The 17,461-nt window shown below is 33.3% G+C and overlaps 2 protein-coding genes across 2 annotated transcripts in view; one reads left to right on the top strand and one right to left on the bottom strand.

The window, feature by feature from the left end:
• Positions 1 to 17,461, bottom strand: part of heph (polypyrimidine tract-binding protein 1 heph) — a 413,796-nt gene that overhangs the window by 312,569 nt on the left and 83,766 nt on the right. The gene's annotated exons all lie outside the window — the stretch shown is intronic.
• Positions 1,976 to 5,365, top strand: LOC148227631 (uncharacterized). The gene is made up of 2 exons (XM_088202653.1): positions 1,976 to 2,676; positions 2,749 to 5,365. The coding sequence occupies exons 1-2, from the start codon at positions 2,093 to 2,095 to the stop codon at positions 3,263 to 3,265; spliced, it is 1,101 nt and encodes a 366-aa protein (XP_088058779.1). The 5' UTR covers positions 1,976 to 2,092; the 3' UTR covers positions 3,266 to 5,365.

Raw genomic sequence — 17,461 nt, forward strand, 5'->3', positions numbered from 1 at the left:
TATTTTGATGGATGTATATGCGTGCATGTGCGCGTTAAGGTGACGTAAAAATATTGTTTGTATTTTCACGTTACGTAAGATTATTGCTACATTTTTTTAGTAGTGCTCAAAAATGATATAAATAAACAGATGTTAAACTTAACTACACAAACCAATATTCGAATCAGTTAAAGCTGAAACACAGTAATAAAATCAGTTATATTTAATACATTGGAATATTTTTAAATTATGAATTAATAATACAAAGTACATTGCATTAAAAAAATATAATAAAAAATAAGTTTAATGTTCATTAAATTTTACATTTTTTCCAAGTACGTTAGAAATAATTAATAAAAGATACCAACCAAAACCAAAATGAATTATTCATCATGAGCTTTGCATTATCTATTTAGACGTCAAAATTAAATCTAATGATTCACAAATTTCTGGTGGAGCTAGGTGGTAAAGTGCTAATATTATAATAAATCTTAACACTTTGTATGCAGAAGAACAAATATATACGTATATAATACGAGAATATTCGTTAAAAGCGAGAGAAAAAATCTAAACGTTTTTTGTAGTCTTTGTAGTGCTTTAATTTTTATTTAATTAAGTCGATTCGGAATATAACTATTTTTAAGATAATATATAAATTGATTTGCTATAAAATTATTTTTTTGTTTCGAAGCTTATGGACTATTAGATATAATTTAGTTAGCTGCCGTGCGTTATTACAACCCGTATACAAAGTGTTAAAACATTAACATGCTATCTGACACAAACGCAGTTTCGAGGTATAAGGGAATTTTTTAATTTATTTATATTTCTATAGTTTATAACAAAAATACAAAAGTAGTATTCTTAAGATTATTTTAATATCAAAATTTCTTATAAAAAATGTACAATAGTTATTTTCAAATGTACAGATAAATCACTAAGTTCTACATTGGAAAAAATCTTTAATGAGAATTTATAACGTGAAAACGGTTATTAATAATAGATTAATTTAATATTTAAATAATCCACAGATTCAGGAAACAGAAAAAATAATTGTCACCTGCTGTTATTTTTAAACATAAAATTTCAATGCAAAAATTTTAAACAAACGTTAAAACACATTTTTTGGAAAAACATCTTATTTTTGTACATAACACATTTTTAACGTTAATTGTATTTATATTGGGCTGTAAAAAAAGTACAAGCATTTTAATAACTTATTTATTTCACCAACGCTATTTTTTTTCGTTTTCAAGCAATACTACAGTGATATGATTTCACTGAAAAGCCAGTGAAAATATATTTTCACTAGTAAAAAGCGTTTACTGTAACATATACATATTATATAGGCAATTATCTTGGTGTTTTCACATTAAAAATATGTTTTATTTCATTAATAAGAGTTTTATTTCATAATACGTGTTTATATTGTACAATATTACTAGCACAATAGACCAATGGTATAGGTCGGTGACGTGTATTAGAAATACCTAATACCCTAATGTTTTTAATTTCTATTATGTCTGGTAGTTCGGACTTGATTAATAATTTAATTCTAATTCTAAGCGATAATCATAAAATATGTTTTCCCATATTTTCCTATTCTCACGGATAAATAAAATAAAATTTAGCTAATAATCTATTTTACAGACTTTTATTTTAGTTTGATATCGCAAATTTATTTTATAGTTGTTGATTAAGATTACTCCGTTGTAGTGTATTGGGCTAACGCTTGTCAAGTTGCAACAGGAAATATACAAATATATAAATATTTATAGTTAAAATATTAATATTCAAAACAATTTATGTATAATAAAAAAATTACATTTTCCATGGGTAATAAATATTTGTATATTTTTTATACATATATAATATTCTTGATGAGCTGAAGTAGCTCATTATTAAAAATAAAATATTATATAGTATATCCCAACTTAATTTTAATTAATCACCACCATATTCAATAATAAAATTAAGAAAATCTTGGTCTCTCTGCTCTGTACCTCAGCGGTGAACGGACGCATCCGCGCCTGCTCTCGCTGCCGTTCAAAGCTCCGACCCCCCACCCGCGACCATTAGCAACAACTACGACGCCAGAGACATTGCTGGCGCGATGAAGAAGACGCTTACGCGCAAGCGTGCGGTGGGTACGTTAAAAGCGTACCTATCGCCATCAGCAGAACAAGAATGGCAGATGCCAAAGAAAACTGCCCGACCCTCTACTGACGCCAACCTGTTGCCGACTTCAAGTCATAACAGGTATGACAAACTCTCCGAAGTTGCCGGGAGTAAACACGCAAGAGTGCCACCTGTCATCATGGAGGTGGTTGGCACACATCTCCAGACCATCGACCTCATCAAGTCGATGACCAAATCAGGTAATTTTACCCTCCGCTACACCGGAAGAGGTAATGTTTCCATCCAGTGTGCGACGCTCGAACTACGAGCGACCCTGATGGATGGTTTGAAGGGCCGCCGTGCCTTTCACACCTTCACTGCCGACGAAGACAAGACAGTTAAATCTGTCTTGAGGGGGCTTCCTGAGGTTCCCGTTGAAGAAATCGCTGCTGATTTGGAGCGGCAAGGATTAAGCGTCGTCAAAGTAACGGCGATGAACACCAAGGCAGAGACCTCCTCGCGGCTCTACCTGACGCAATTTTCCGCTGAGACGACGGTGACGTCCATAAGAAGCATCCGGTACGTTTGCTTCACTAAGGCCACGCTTGAAAAATACAAGCGTAATAAGTCGCACGCGACTCAATGTTTCAGATGCCAGCAGTATGGCCACGCTGCGAGGAACTGCCAACGAGACCCCAGATGCGTGAAATGCACAGGAAACCACGCCACTTCCGAATGCACTAAAAAAGACCGAGAGACGCCAGCAACCTGCACTGGATGCAGCGGAAGTCACCCGGCCAACTACAAGGACTGTCCTCGCAGGACAGAATATCTCCTGCAGATGAAGAAGAGGCAGCAAAAGCCACATACCGCCGTACTGACCGCACCCAAGCCAACGTTCGCTCTGGAACAGAGTCAGTTTCCTGCCCTTCGGCCAACGAAACCAGCAGTGAAAAAACCGACTATCGTCCCGGAAGCCACCCCAATTAAGACGCAACAACGCCCCCAAGCCCGACAGTCTGAGAAGCCCTCATCAGAAGCCATGTCTACTGATGAGCTTCGCAGGATGCTGACTATCCTCCAGGAAATCCGAACTAAGGCCGGAAAGTGCGCTAGCAAAATTGAAATTGCTTTGATGATGGTCGAGTATCTCGATGACCTCTTCTAAAGAAGACATTCAACTCATGACGTGGAATTCCCGTGGGATCCGTAACAAAACCGGAGAGCTGGAGCTGTTAATCAGTGAGTACAAACTTGATATTGTCGTAGTCACCGAAACTTATCTAAAACCACATGTTAACGTATATTTATCTAACTTTGCCTGCATTCGGAGGGACCGACCCTCAAGGCCAGGCGGAGGGGTCGCGATATTTGTTAAAAAATCGATAAAACACGCACGTATAAACACTAACACTAATAATCTAGAAACCGTCGCGATTCAAATTATTCATAAAAATAAAATAATAATAATTGCTGCGGGGTATAATTCGCCTAGTGACGAACTGCTCCGGAGTGATCTAGATTCGATATTTTCTCTAGGAGACTCGGTCATTCTGACTGGGGACTTCAATGCCCGTCATATGCATTGGGGCTGTTCTGGGGCAAATCGATCTGGAGCGTCACTTTTTAACTACTTGAGCGACTCTGACACGATTGTTAACTTTCCAAATTCACCGTCGCATTACCCTTCCAATCACATGACGCCGTCAATTCTGGATATTGCTTTGGTCAAGGGTAACTTAAATACGTCAGAAATGTATTGCGTTCAGGCATTGTCTTCTGATCATCTTCCAGTGTTATTCTCGCTGGAGGGTTCAGCGGAGGTAGTCTCTGAAACGCTTTTTGACTATTTAAAAGCTGACTGGAAAAAGTTTAAAGATATAGTCGAGTCTCGTTTGCAAGATGAGCGACAGAATTATACTCCGCATAACATTAAACAAATTGACGATGATATCAGTTATTTAACATCCGTTATCGAAGAAGCCAAAATATCATCAATACCGACGCGTAAAAATCATAATAATAAAAATCAACTTACTCCACAACTTATCGAAATAATAAAAATCAAAAATAAACTAAGAAAACAGTGGCAAAATAATAAATCTCCGCGACTTAAATCTGTAATAAACCGCGTAACTAGTTATATTCGCGATAAAATTCAGCAAATAAAAAACGAATCGTGGACGCGTAAACTAAAAAATCTAAACCCGGCAGATAATTCCTTATGGAAAATAACTAAATCACTTAAATATAAACATTCGGAAATACCCCCATTAAAAAATGGAAACACCATCGCAAGCACGAACAAGGATAAGGCAGAAAATTTAGCCAGCGCTTTCTCCACATCTTATTCGCTTACTGTAAATTACTTAGATTCAAAAATAGACAACAAAGTCGCCCGTGCGATACGAAATATTAATTCATCTAGCGTAGATATTAGTTTAGTGAACAAAGTTGGCTTATCAGAAGTTAATAACATCATAAAAAATTTAAAGAATAGAAAAAGTCCCGGTATAGATAAATTAGATAACGTTACGATAAAACAACTTCCAAGAATTAGCATCAATTATCTAACAAATATTTTTAATGCCTGCTTATCTTTCGGGTACTTTCCCGCTATTTGGAAAACCGCAAAGATCCACCCAATTAGAAAGCCAGGAAAGGATAACACTATCGCAATTAATTATCGTCCAATAAGCTTATTACCGTCATTCAGTAAACTATTTGAAAAAATAATTTTATCACGTTTAAAGGGATCTTTGGGGAATAAAATTATCAATGAACAATTTGGCTTCCGCGAAAACCACTCTACGACTCATCAGCTCAATAGGTTAACAGAGCACATCTCTGCTAATTTTAACATGAAAAAATCAACGGGACTCTTATTGTTAGATGTGGAAAAAGCGTTTGATACTGTGTGGCATGATGGGTTGATTTACAAACTCCACAAATATAAAACCCCTAACTATCTGCTACACTTGTTACGCTCCTACCTTGATCGTCGAAGTTATGTTGTTTCAGTAAATAATGAACAATCGATACCGCGTAATATCCCAGCTGGTGTTCCTCAGGGGAGTTTACTTGGACCGTTCCTTTTCATTTTGTACACAAATGATATACCTATTTTAAAAAATACTTGTCTTTCAATGTATGCCGATGATACGGCGATAATGAGTAGCTCTTACGGTCTTAAGCCTATTTCAATAAAATTGCAAAAATCCTTAACTCTCTTAAGTAATTATTTCAAAAAGTGGAAAATAAAAATAAATCAGGACAAAACGGAGGCTATAATTTTTACAACTCGAAGACAACCTTTGCCCCCGACTATTATAAGCGAGCAGGGAAAGTGTATAGAATGGAAGGCGAGCGTTAAGTACCTCGGAATTCACCTGGACTCCAAACTTAAATTTAATAAACATATAACCGAACTTAAATCTAAAGGGCTCGCAGCCATTGCGGCGTTAAAACCAATTTTTAATCGAAAAAGTGCGTTAAATACTAAAAATAAAATTCTAATATATAAGCAATTAATCAGACCGGCAATGACTTACGCCTGCCCAGTGTGGAGTAATACGTGTAATACTAACTTTTCTAAGCTACAAGTTGTTCAAAATAAAGCTATAAAAATAATTTTTAATACACCTTTTTATACTAACCTGAAAAAACTTCATAATAAATATTTAATTCCAACTATTAAAGAACATGTTCACCACCATACTAATAATTATTATAAAAAAATACCGCGAAATCATACTAACCCGTTAGTCTCAAGAATCGGTGATTACGACAAAAACAAACTCAAATTTAAATATAAACACAAAATGCCAAAGCACATCTTGCTCTGACGCATAAATTTTATCTATTAATTTAACAGCTCCAGGTCCACGAGTTTTATATTAAAAATATATATTTATAATTTTTTTTTTTTTTTTTTTTTGTTAAAAGTGTTTATGTACTTTGACCTAAACTTAACGTATTTTATGTTCTTTTATTATTCTTATTTTTGTAATTCCTCTTAATTTAGCAAATCAATCGTAAATTGTGATAATGGTAATTAACCAGCAACCAATGAAATGTAAATATATATGTTTATAAAAATGTATTATTTAATTATGTAATAAACAAAAAAAAAATTAAAAAAAGAAAATCTTGGTAACATAATCTGTGAAGATCGATATAAATTACAATTATATAATAATCACTAACTGCCAGACGCGATAATAATTTAAAAACACTAATATTCATATGGGATTCAAACCTATATTTTTCAGGTCAATAAACTTATACTAATCGTCAATCGTGCTGGTAAATATATTCACTAGTTATGTTAAAACGGATTTAATACTATGATTGAATTATGCATACGTACGAAAAACTTAGCAAGAATATTTAATAACAATGTCATAATGCAAATTCTGTAAAATATTGTTTTTAATTTAAAACTCTGTGTTAAAATATATTACGTCTTTAATACCTCATCATAAACACAAAATTACCAATTTGAGATAAAATATGATATCAGGGGTGAGCTTTTGATTTCCACTGGGTATAATAATTGCACGATTCCCGTTTTTATAGGGGAAGTATTTTCAGCGCTACGACAATATAAATCTTTCTTAATTTAGGGAGTAAACGACAAAAATTAAAAAATAGCGACACCAATTAAAGCACATTTTACGGTACGTTTTTATGCCTTATTAATTATTAATTGGATTACTTTTAGATCCTAATCTTCATAAGCACAAAAACGTATCTGAGAATAGGGTTGCCAGAATTTCGAATTGATGTCTGAACTTTTGTCCGGATTAATGCATAAAAAATGTTCATGTTCTAAAGATTGCCAATCTTGTACGTTTTTAAACTATAATTTATGTTACTTTTAACATGAGTAGAAATAAATAAGTATACGAGAGATATGTATATTTTTTTAAATTATAATACATGTGCAATATTCTAAAATAAATAATAAATGTGCAGTAATTAAAATAAGATTATATATATATAAATTATATCTCAATCATATATGTTTTTAGAAGAAAAAAATATCGCATTTTAAACAAACAGATTTACAATTTTCTACGCACTCTTTTCTCATTAGGTTCTTAACGAAAATCATAACTGACAAAAAATAATATATTTCATTGGAATAAATAGGCAAATAGTACTCTTGCCCCTGATTGAAAAATTTAGGAAGTATCCAGAAGCGGTGGATCAATAGTTTCACATATTAACGGCCCGCGAGGAGAAGTGTCATTAAATGATTTGTAATTCGTGGTATGGTGACGTAAAATAAGTATTTCAATATTTATTTATAAATTTTAGTATAACATTTTCACGGAAAATTGTTTAAAAATATTTGGTAATGGTTAGGAGTGTTGCGCCGCACAAAAAAACTTTGCGGTCCGCATGCGTCCCGCGAGCCGCATGTTTAGTATCCCTACTCTAAAGTAAGATGTGTTTAGGCATTTATGTTTATACTTAAATTTAAGTTTGCTCTTGTATAGCCTATTTTAGAGCCTTAGGGCTTAATATGGTGTCACGTAATATTTTTATAGATTATGTCAGTGTTCTTTAAATGAAGGTATTAAAAATCTATTATGATTTTTATAATGTTAGTTTAGAAAGGTGTGTTATATATATTTTTTCATCGCTTTATTTTTAAAGACTTCATAAATATATGATTATTATATTATTAGTAAAATATATTCGAGCATGAGATTCACATTAAATCTAATCTAAGTTAATCGCTTACCATCTTTAAATGTAAGAAGAAAGAATCACATTGAAGTTATTATAGAACCTGCCATACATATCAACTTGCAGCGATCGCAGTGCCCGCGTGTGGATAAAATCTTTTCCATTTTGCAACTTCACAATCTTCATACCGCCGCTAATAAGTAGCTTAAAGTTAACCACCTGAACTAGACCAAAGCGTAACAGCGGCGCATAGAGCACACACAGAGAGAGGTACCCACAGACGAATCCCCGCACAAGTTAGCTACACGGTCGAGCTACACCGAGCATGACGAACAAGGCAATTATAATTGAACCGAGCGTAGCTTGAAAGAAATATGCATCGAAAAAACTTATTCTGGACGAGAGACGATGACGTCGTTAGCGTTTGCCGAAACATTGCGTTTCGATTGTTATCTCGAAAGAGCGACCTTGCGGTAAAGACGCGATCTTCTCTCATCTGGACCAAGGCTGTCTCGTTTGTACTAGTAACAATAATTGCAAACGCTTCTTTGTAAAAGTGAAGATCTCACTGAGATTAAAAAAAAATACAATTAAGTTTAGGTGTCGTAAGGTAAAATTATGTGGGAATAAGGTTAAAGTTTAATTGAATTATAGCGTGGGTCTAGCTTAACAGCACGTACTCTGTCTTTAAATAATATATTTTTACTAAAGTTTTCTAAAGCTTTTTATTATAATATTTTGAACATAACCTAATATTGTATTTAAAAAAATAAATCCAAATAAATCTAAACTAGCAAAAAGTAATTTGAAAAATTACATTCCCATGTACACTGGTTTTATCATCAAATTATAGCAACGGTAACAGTTACACAGTAAGCTTATTATATAGAACGTATATCCGTACGTGAGATTTAGAGCTAATAACCCAAACTTGCCATCTCTTTCTCAATTATGAATAATGATGAAATGGATAGCTATCGTACTGACTGTGTTAGCGCAAATATGGTATAGATTGGCGACGATACAATACGGCCTTTACAAAATGTATAAGCGATAAACACAAGCACTTGTAGATTCATAGAATTTTCGATGCAAGGGAAGAACATGTGCAATTTAACCCGTGTGTTTTCTTTTACTGAAACAAAGACCCTTTTTAGGTAAAATTGACTTGCATGTAAAATAAAGGTATATAAAAATTGAAAATATTCAAATACGTGCAACTCTATTTTAAATAATTCATCAAGCTTTCTTAACAGGAAACAAAGACCCTTGCTCACAACATTGGCAAATATTAGATATGGATGGATAGAAAAATCTATAATCTAAAATTCTTCTTGAAACATTAGAGTTCAATTACGAATAATCCATCAAATGAGTACTTAGTATATATTTGCTAAAAAAACAAAGCTCATCTCGTCCCAAAATCAAAATTGTTCGAATTACCCGAACTTTTACATAGCTGACAGGTCACAAACTTTCAAATACATTTTATACTTAAAAAATTAGTTTTAAAAAATTATATTAAAATAGTAATTGTCATATTTTCAGTCAACAATGTTTATTATTTTTTATACATTGCGGGAGTAAGTGTATTTGCCTGTTGCTGTAATCAAAGATTACAATTCAAAACGATATTACCGTAATAAACATTGTTAAATATTTGAAGAACATAAAGACATAGTAAATCAGTAAAATATTTTAAAAAAAATAAAAATAAAAATTTTGCCACAACTAGGATCGGTTAGTGTTGCCCAAATTATTGCCAAGGAAGGTAGAACTTTTACTGATGGCTAATTTGTTAAAAAGTGTCTTCTGGCAATTTCTCAAAAAAAAATATTTCGAAATTTTGGCGATATATGTTTATCTGATACTACAATTATGTAACGGATCAAGAAAAAAGGTGATATCCAATTAGAATTACTAGCTCTACAGTCAAACGATACATTGAAATTATTACATAAAAATATTTGCTTTTACCAGAAAATAGAAAAATATATACAGTTTTGCTCGATGTATAATTTCAGTTTTTGGAAGCACATTCATATGTGAACATGCATTTTACAGAATAAAACATACAATCAAAGACACGTTCGAGAAATACAAACTCTCATTTAATTCATGTTTTAAAAATTAGTTTTACTAATTCAGTGGCAAACATCGACCGTATGGTTGCAACAAAAAAATCATAATTTATTTATGTTAAAAATATTGTAAATACGCCATTAAAAATATAAATTTTTAATGACGTATACTTGGACTAATTGTTAGATTTAATAATGTACATATGTTATATTTAATTAAAATTCGAATATATACATACGTATTTACCAGGCGCGTGCGGTGAGATATTTTCGCTCGCTCGCATGCGGTCCGCATGCTCTTATCTCTCACTCACTCTCGTCACTTAGCACGCGAGTGAGCGAAAGGGAAAGTATCTCACATTCATCGATTTATTGAACGCTCTTTTTAAAAAAAAAATAATATTTTGTTTGTGGATGGTATGTAATGTGGACCATTTGTCGGCTGGAGCATTAGTAAGATAGATATTTTTTGTGGACGTATATTTGTTGGAACAAAGGTCCGTGAAGACTTGATCTTTATGGGTTGCCCTCACTAAGTAGAAATTTCTACTAAAGATAAAATAAATCATTCAAAGCCTCTGATTAAAAAAAACATAGTAATTATCTTCTTGTGAATTATCCTCATGAAATTCATAGAATAATGTTGCAACAATATAATAGATGCCTAAATTGGTGAGAGAATAATGTCAGTGGGTAGATGTGTTTAAATGTAGACTAACGTCCATCCGTGATGAGCTATGCTTCGGTAGTCTTCGTCACTTTTTAGGTGGGTTGCGCATAAGTCATTGTTCGTAAAAACATGCGCATTTATTTAGAAGTTCTGCTCAGGAAGTGAATGTCAATATCGGATCCGTACATACTATTGTTACAGATGCTATCTCAAGACTCGAGACTTCTTGGCACATCTATTTGCACATGAGCCCTAAAGTAAGCGATTTTACAACTCTGTCATGGAGCATGCCTTATATTTTAACTTTAATTGTGCGTTAAGTCTGACCTGTCTTTATCTCAAATAAAATATTCAGCACCACGACTAATAGTCTTATAGTGGAAAATATGATTTTGACACGTGCTAATGATCATTGCTTCAAGCACTTATGGATCGATTCATTTTAAAAGGTCATCAAATTTGTCATAATGGCACCGACTCGATACACGACTCTCATTGAGCAAAAAAATGAATTTTCATGAGTTTCAACTGCGAGAACACATACATAAAAGCCAAAGATGAATAGGGTACTTTACGCTTCTCTTTTTTGTTCGAGTGCATTTTTGTTTTCGAGCACGGTACGCTTCGAAAGGCAATCCGATGCCGAGTCGCATTAGCGCCGGGGCACGTATGCCGTTCTGGGCGCAATTTGCACTGAAATGCCCGGAACGAAAATATGCTCGAGGCGAATTAATTCGCTTTTTAGCTGAATACTAATAAACTCGGCAGATTTTACACGCTAGGTGTAAATAAGAGACGCAGCAACGACGTGTCGTAGGACTAAGCAGGTGACAATCTTCACCGCATGCGGTAATGCCTTGGCCGTAAAACGACACGAGCAGATGAACCCCGCGGCTTCCGTTGCAAAGATTATGCAAGCGGCGCTTACAGTGCATATATTGCATGCCTTGGGAACACAGGTAATACAAGTGCGAAATTTCACTATGAGACGCTGTTGGGCATGAAAATTTAGTACGATACTAAAAAATACGCGTTATCATTGTAAAAGTAGCGAAGAGATCAAATACAGTTTTACTGCCAATATCTATATATAAATCATTGGCGTAACTATCGCAAAGAAGTCTCAGAAGCCGTCGAAAGACTATGATAAAGTCTCATAAAAAGATGCTACGCAGCCTAGTTTAGTACTTTATATACTTCAAGCACGTGTATATCAACCTTCATAATCAGAAATATAATTATCCTAGAACTACAGCCCAGTTTTTGACTTTAAATAAATGTTGCAGCTTTGTTGTCGCTTTGCAGGTTTTAAATAGTCCATATGGGCTACGCGATATAGCTTGACAGATATTGGTTTTAAGGTGCTTTAACGTTTCGGGTTTGTCGGCGTACACAACTCTTAGCATAACTCCACAAAAAAAAACCCAACGGCGTTAAATCGCATGATCTTGGTGGCCAATTGACGTCACTAAAACATGACAATGCAACTTTTCACGCAAAACATCCATCGTTGCAACCTATGTGCACATGTCTTCCACATCAATATTTTAGATTTGGTGTCAAAAATAATCGGTTATCATGCGCATATAGCGCTCAACATTGACTATCACTTTATCGTTTTCAAAAAAAGTAAGGCCCAATGACACCGCCTGAACACAATGCTCACGTGAATCATATGATTTTTCTCGCCCCATATGCGGCAATTTTGATTATTAACATACCCAAAGAGATTGACAAGTGCCTCAATAGAGAAAAAGATTTTATTTACAAAATCAGCTTCAACTTTCTGCTTCTTTAACACCCAATCTGCGATAATTCTTTGCTGTACATGGTCTCTGGGCTTCAGTTATTGTGTTAAATACAAATAACAATTTAATTTAATCACAATTATTTGTAAACTATGTTTAAAATAGTCGTGGTTACTTTTTTCATAACAGTTGAATGTTATGGTATATATGCGTTTTTTTCTTATTCTACTGCTCACTGAGAATAATTAAAAAAAGCTCTGCCACTAACATTAAAACGCGATGGAGTACAAGAACAGAAGCTGTCACATCTATTCATCGAGGACTAGATACCAGGCGCGAGCGGTGAGATGCTTTCCCTCTTAGAGAGATAAGAGCATGCTGACCACGTGCTCTTATCTCTCACTCACTCTCGTCACGTAACACGCGAGCGATCTAGAGGGAAAGTATCTCACCGCCCGCGCCTGCTAGATACGTAAGTCGAACTTCGTGCATGAAAAATCATGCATATTAGCTACGCATCCATCACTTACCACAAAACTCGCAACAACTATTTTATACATAAGCTTCGAAGCTCAAGAAAAACCACTACAGCCTTGCATCATATAAGAAGTGTTAGGCATGAGAACCACTATAAAAATATAAACTTTCATAAAATGTTGGATTTGGAAGGGAAGCTAAACACGAACGCAAGTGTCTCTAAATTTGCTTTATACCACATTCCTCTAAGCATACTTTAACCCTTTCACCGTGGATGGCTTTTATACGTGTAATCAAGAAAATCGCTAGTACTCATTGGGCACCTAAAGATGCATTCACCTTTGAGCCTAATAATATGGTTATTTAGTATAATTTAAGGATGTAAATCACTTGAATTTATTGAAGCGTAATATTTTTAAAAAATATGTGCCTCCACATATAAACAAATTTCAAAATGGCGCACAAAAATATCATGAAAAAAGATATAACAATATGTCTCATAGAGACGGGAGGTAGAAAATCGAATCCCTAGCTACTAATAAATGATATTACAAATTACTCTTAGGCGAGAAACAATAATTAACTGAAAATCACTAGACCGAATTCGTGACGCCAATTCTCTAATTTATTTTTCAAATTGGCTTCAAAAACACACTATTTTACTACTGATTTTTAAATTATATATACGCGAGCAGGACTTGTAAAGCACCGATATATGCCTGCTCAAGTATAAAACAACAAAAAAAAACATGTTTAAAGACACGATACACAGGAATGCGACTGACTATAATCGTCTCTAACACAATCAATAACTTGGCGCCGGTTTATTCGACCGTGACTGGCAATCGCGACAGACCAGGTAGGAGGTCGAGCTTAGTCTCTGGTTCTAGTCTACGCAGTGTAGCAAAGCGAAATGCTAGATTTGGGTCGTGATTGCTAATGCGTCGAAGCTCCTCGGTTTCATGCAGCTACTAAACAAGGTCTCAGCATAAGGTCTTATAGCTTAGACCAACAAGACTTGTATATAATAAAATAATATAAATAAAAATCTGAGAGAAAAAGAGGCAGTTAGGGGACTGGTCCAAAAATTTTAAATCAAATTTTAGAGAAATATTAGACAGTAGTTTTTTGATCTAAAATGCAAGCCACAATACCGTTACTTGTAAATTGTAGCACTAGCACATCACATGTGCCTTTTAGAGCTTAAAACACCATAATGGCCATAAATCTGTTACATTTGAAAGTTTCGACTTCTCGACACTTTTGCCATGCTCTAAAATAAGAAAATATTACAGTGTTATTTCAAGCAATATAAAGTGCCTTTCGAAGTTTTACCAAGAGTATAAATATTGAGGGTTCTAAAATTATTTAAAATTATTCTGAAATATTTTAAATTTATGAGGCGATAATATACTTAGTAATTTGAATAATAATTAATTAAAAGAACAATTTATATTTTTTAACTAAAATATCTAATTATTATGTTCGAGTTATCTACGCTCAAGCAGTCTCATTACGAATGCGTTTGAGAATCGTCTTCTCGTGCCAAGTGCCAACTAACCGAGAGGGCATTACTTGTCATCTACTCATTGATTTGCTTCCTCCCGTGGAAGTCAATAGTGAATTGTTCGTCTCAAGTTATTCACGACCCGTCTTCAATTACGGGGAAGAGTTCTCCAATTGAAGGGTTAACTGTCCCCATCTTCAATAATATATATTGTGCAAAAGATGGCGGCCGATATTTTTAGTACGCGAATTTCCGTTAATAAATAATCGTGTCGAACTAAAAATGTAATCCCCAGTTGTGACAGGTAATTAAACCGTTAAGTCTTAAGAAACACGAACTAGGCTTTTACGCGCGTGAGCTGGTAATTAAATTATGTCAAATGGATTAAAGTGAAATTGTCACTTTTATAATTTCTAAATATACTATAAATATTAATATAATACTATTTATAATTATATCTCAGTTTCACAGTATAACAAATATTCAGATACATTATCTTAAAAATATATGTTCAGGCTGGTAAACGGAATAAAATTATACATAATTGATTTTTTAACGATTTTAAGTTAACTAGTCTATGTTGCTTTAATAATAATAAAATATATTATACATCGAAGTTTTATAATCAATAAATGAAAAATCATTAGTATGGAAGTAGATCGCTAGATATATAGTTACTATGCTTATTAAATTTGACGTGATCTGATAAAAAATAATATTAAATATTTAAAATCCTGTTACATAGATACTTGTTAAATATAACTCATTATGTATAAATTATATAATGTTTTTCTTTAAATATTGAGTCTCGAATTGAAGCTTTGAAAATCAAATCACCTTATATATCTAGATACTTTGCTCGAGACTCAGAGTTCCAATATTTGAATTTCAAAGTTAAATAAATTGACTTGAGAGTAACCCAACATTCAATACGAAGAGAATGTTGTCGATATTTTACTATAAATTGTAAATCTTACATGATTTTAATATTATGTCTATTTGAATACCTCAAACGTCGGACAAAGACATCTCTCACATTCGAAACTAAACTAGACTGCCTCGTCCGTTACATTTCTCCCCCTTACTCCACACCACGCAATTATGAAACTTTAATGTCTCGTTATAATGTTGGAGATAGGCGGATACGGAGCGGATGAAGATATCTTGACAAATGAAAGGGCGAGTCCATGTGGACGCTGAAGTGCATCATGCATTAAATTGCATAGACACCGACAGGGTGGATGTACCTGGGTATACTTATAAATGTACCATATACAGGTGAGAGGTCTACGGCGTCGGCGTTCGCCATGTGTATTATTAACATTCTCCTCGAACCCAGAGGGTCGGGACGGCAGTGTAAATTGCAATATCGTAAAATTTTCGCATAAAAATTGCAAAGACACACCCTTACGAAGGGTAATTTGAAAAAATATAGAAGGAAAACGTTGTTTTCGAGAGAAAGAATAACACGAACTCTTTCGTGTGTAGCTAACTTTGAGGGCCAGAGAAACGATTATGGAACATGCGATACAAGTGTCGCCATCTGTTATCAAAATGGTTTAGCTATTATTTTTTTAATAATAATAATGTACAAAAAAAATTGGCATAAAAATATTATTAATTTTCCTTTTATATTTTTTAGTAAATAAAAACACAAAATAATCGACTTTTTAAAATTGAATTAATAACTTCAACCACCTGCACAATTTGTTATAATTTATAGGTCATACTAACGACCATTTGAACAAACGAAATGGAAGCCACACACAGTATTTTCACAACAATGAAAAAGAGATCTTAAGACCAAAAAATTGCATTATTAATTCAAAATCCATTTCGATATGTTTATCACCCATAAGTACGATTAATAAATTACTTTTTGTTTGGAAAGGATGCGCGTTAGGAAATACGCTTTACCCTGTACATAATACTATTGTTATTCTACCCTTTGGTTACCGATTGCAAGCGGTGTCAATTTTAATGTTTTTTATTTAAATTTTTTACGATTTATAATAATTAATTATCTATTATTATCTATTTCTGGTTATTTTACCATTATTACTACATTTACAAGCAAACTTACATATTTAGTTTTTTAAATAAAATTTTAAGACATACGAAATATCTTAATTTTCTGAGAACGATTAAAACCAGTAAATCGGTTTTTGATTTGTAAAAAAAAACAAAACTGTAATTTTTCGGACGGTTTTTGGAAGCCGACATCAGGTGACATATCAGCTGATCATTCAGCATCATCACGAGAACACATCAAGACAGTTGCCAGCTGCTCCACGAAATCACAGCCGACAATAATACAACCCGACACGCCAGCGAAGACTTTTAGACTTCTATGGCCTGCTATTTCAATTCATATAATACTTTTAATGTGTTTATATAATGTAAGACTATTTTAACTGCAAAGTCACATACCTTTGGCTGCAAAACTCGAACGATTATAAGAAAATATTTTGAACTAACATGTATGTTCGAGCTATTAATAATTTTATCGCAGTAAATAAGAATAACCAAAATATCTTAATAAATGTACAGTCTTACATTATTTCAAAAAATATTTTCGAATCACCTTTCGTTGTTCATAATTTTTCTTTGTAGTGAATAATTTTATAGTAAGTGAATTTATGAAGATTATTATATCTTGAAAAAACTACATAAAAACACCGGTTATTTTTAACTCATTCCAAAATATTTATACAAATACATGTTCCTTACTACTTAATTATTTTTAAGCTGTTTTGTTTTTTTTTCATTTGAAATATAAGGTAACAACATCCGCAAGAGATGCGAAAGAAGAGGAGAAACAATGTATTTTTGCTAAACTTGTGAAAAATAAACGGCTTTGTTACAGGAATTATTTTTAAAAGTATCACACTAAAATTAATTTTAAAAATTATTTGTTCTATAAATATTCAATGTACACATTAAGTATTCGTTATGATTAGAGTTTATTTTTAAGTATAGTGAAAAATCAAGATTTCACATTTGTTTGTGTTTTATAACCGCTGCATAAAAATGGTAAGTCCGTGCCAGATGCTTGAAAATATGCATGCTTTCTTAGAAGCTTTAAATGAAGGTTAGAAGTATTTGAATGACAAAAAAATGTTAATGATAATACAATAATAATCAGATCAAAAGAAACCGCTTCGCGTAAGAGTCGGCAGATTTC

Source organism: Plectrocnemia conspersa, unplaced genomic scaffold (assembly GCF_051122295.1).
Source record: "Plectrocnemia conspersa isolate PC_06_02 unplaced genomic scaffold, ASM5112229v1 ptg000013l, whole genome shotgun sequence".
Classification (NCBI taxonomy): domain Eukaryota; kingdom Metazoa; phylum Arthropoda; class Insecta; order Trichoptera; family Polycentropodidae; genus Plectrocnemia; species Plectrocnemia conspersa.

Excerpts from the sequence above, each read along its gene's own strand:
- LOC148227631 (XM_088202653.1), top strand. The coding sequence starts at position 2,093 with ATGAAGAAGACGCTTACGCGCAAGCGTGCGGTGGGTACGTTAAAAGCG. Across the intron at positions 2,677-2,748 it reads ACGTCCATAAGAAGCATCCG|ATGCCAGCAGTATGGCCACG; the intron begins GTACGTTTGCTT and ends TCAATGTTTCAG.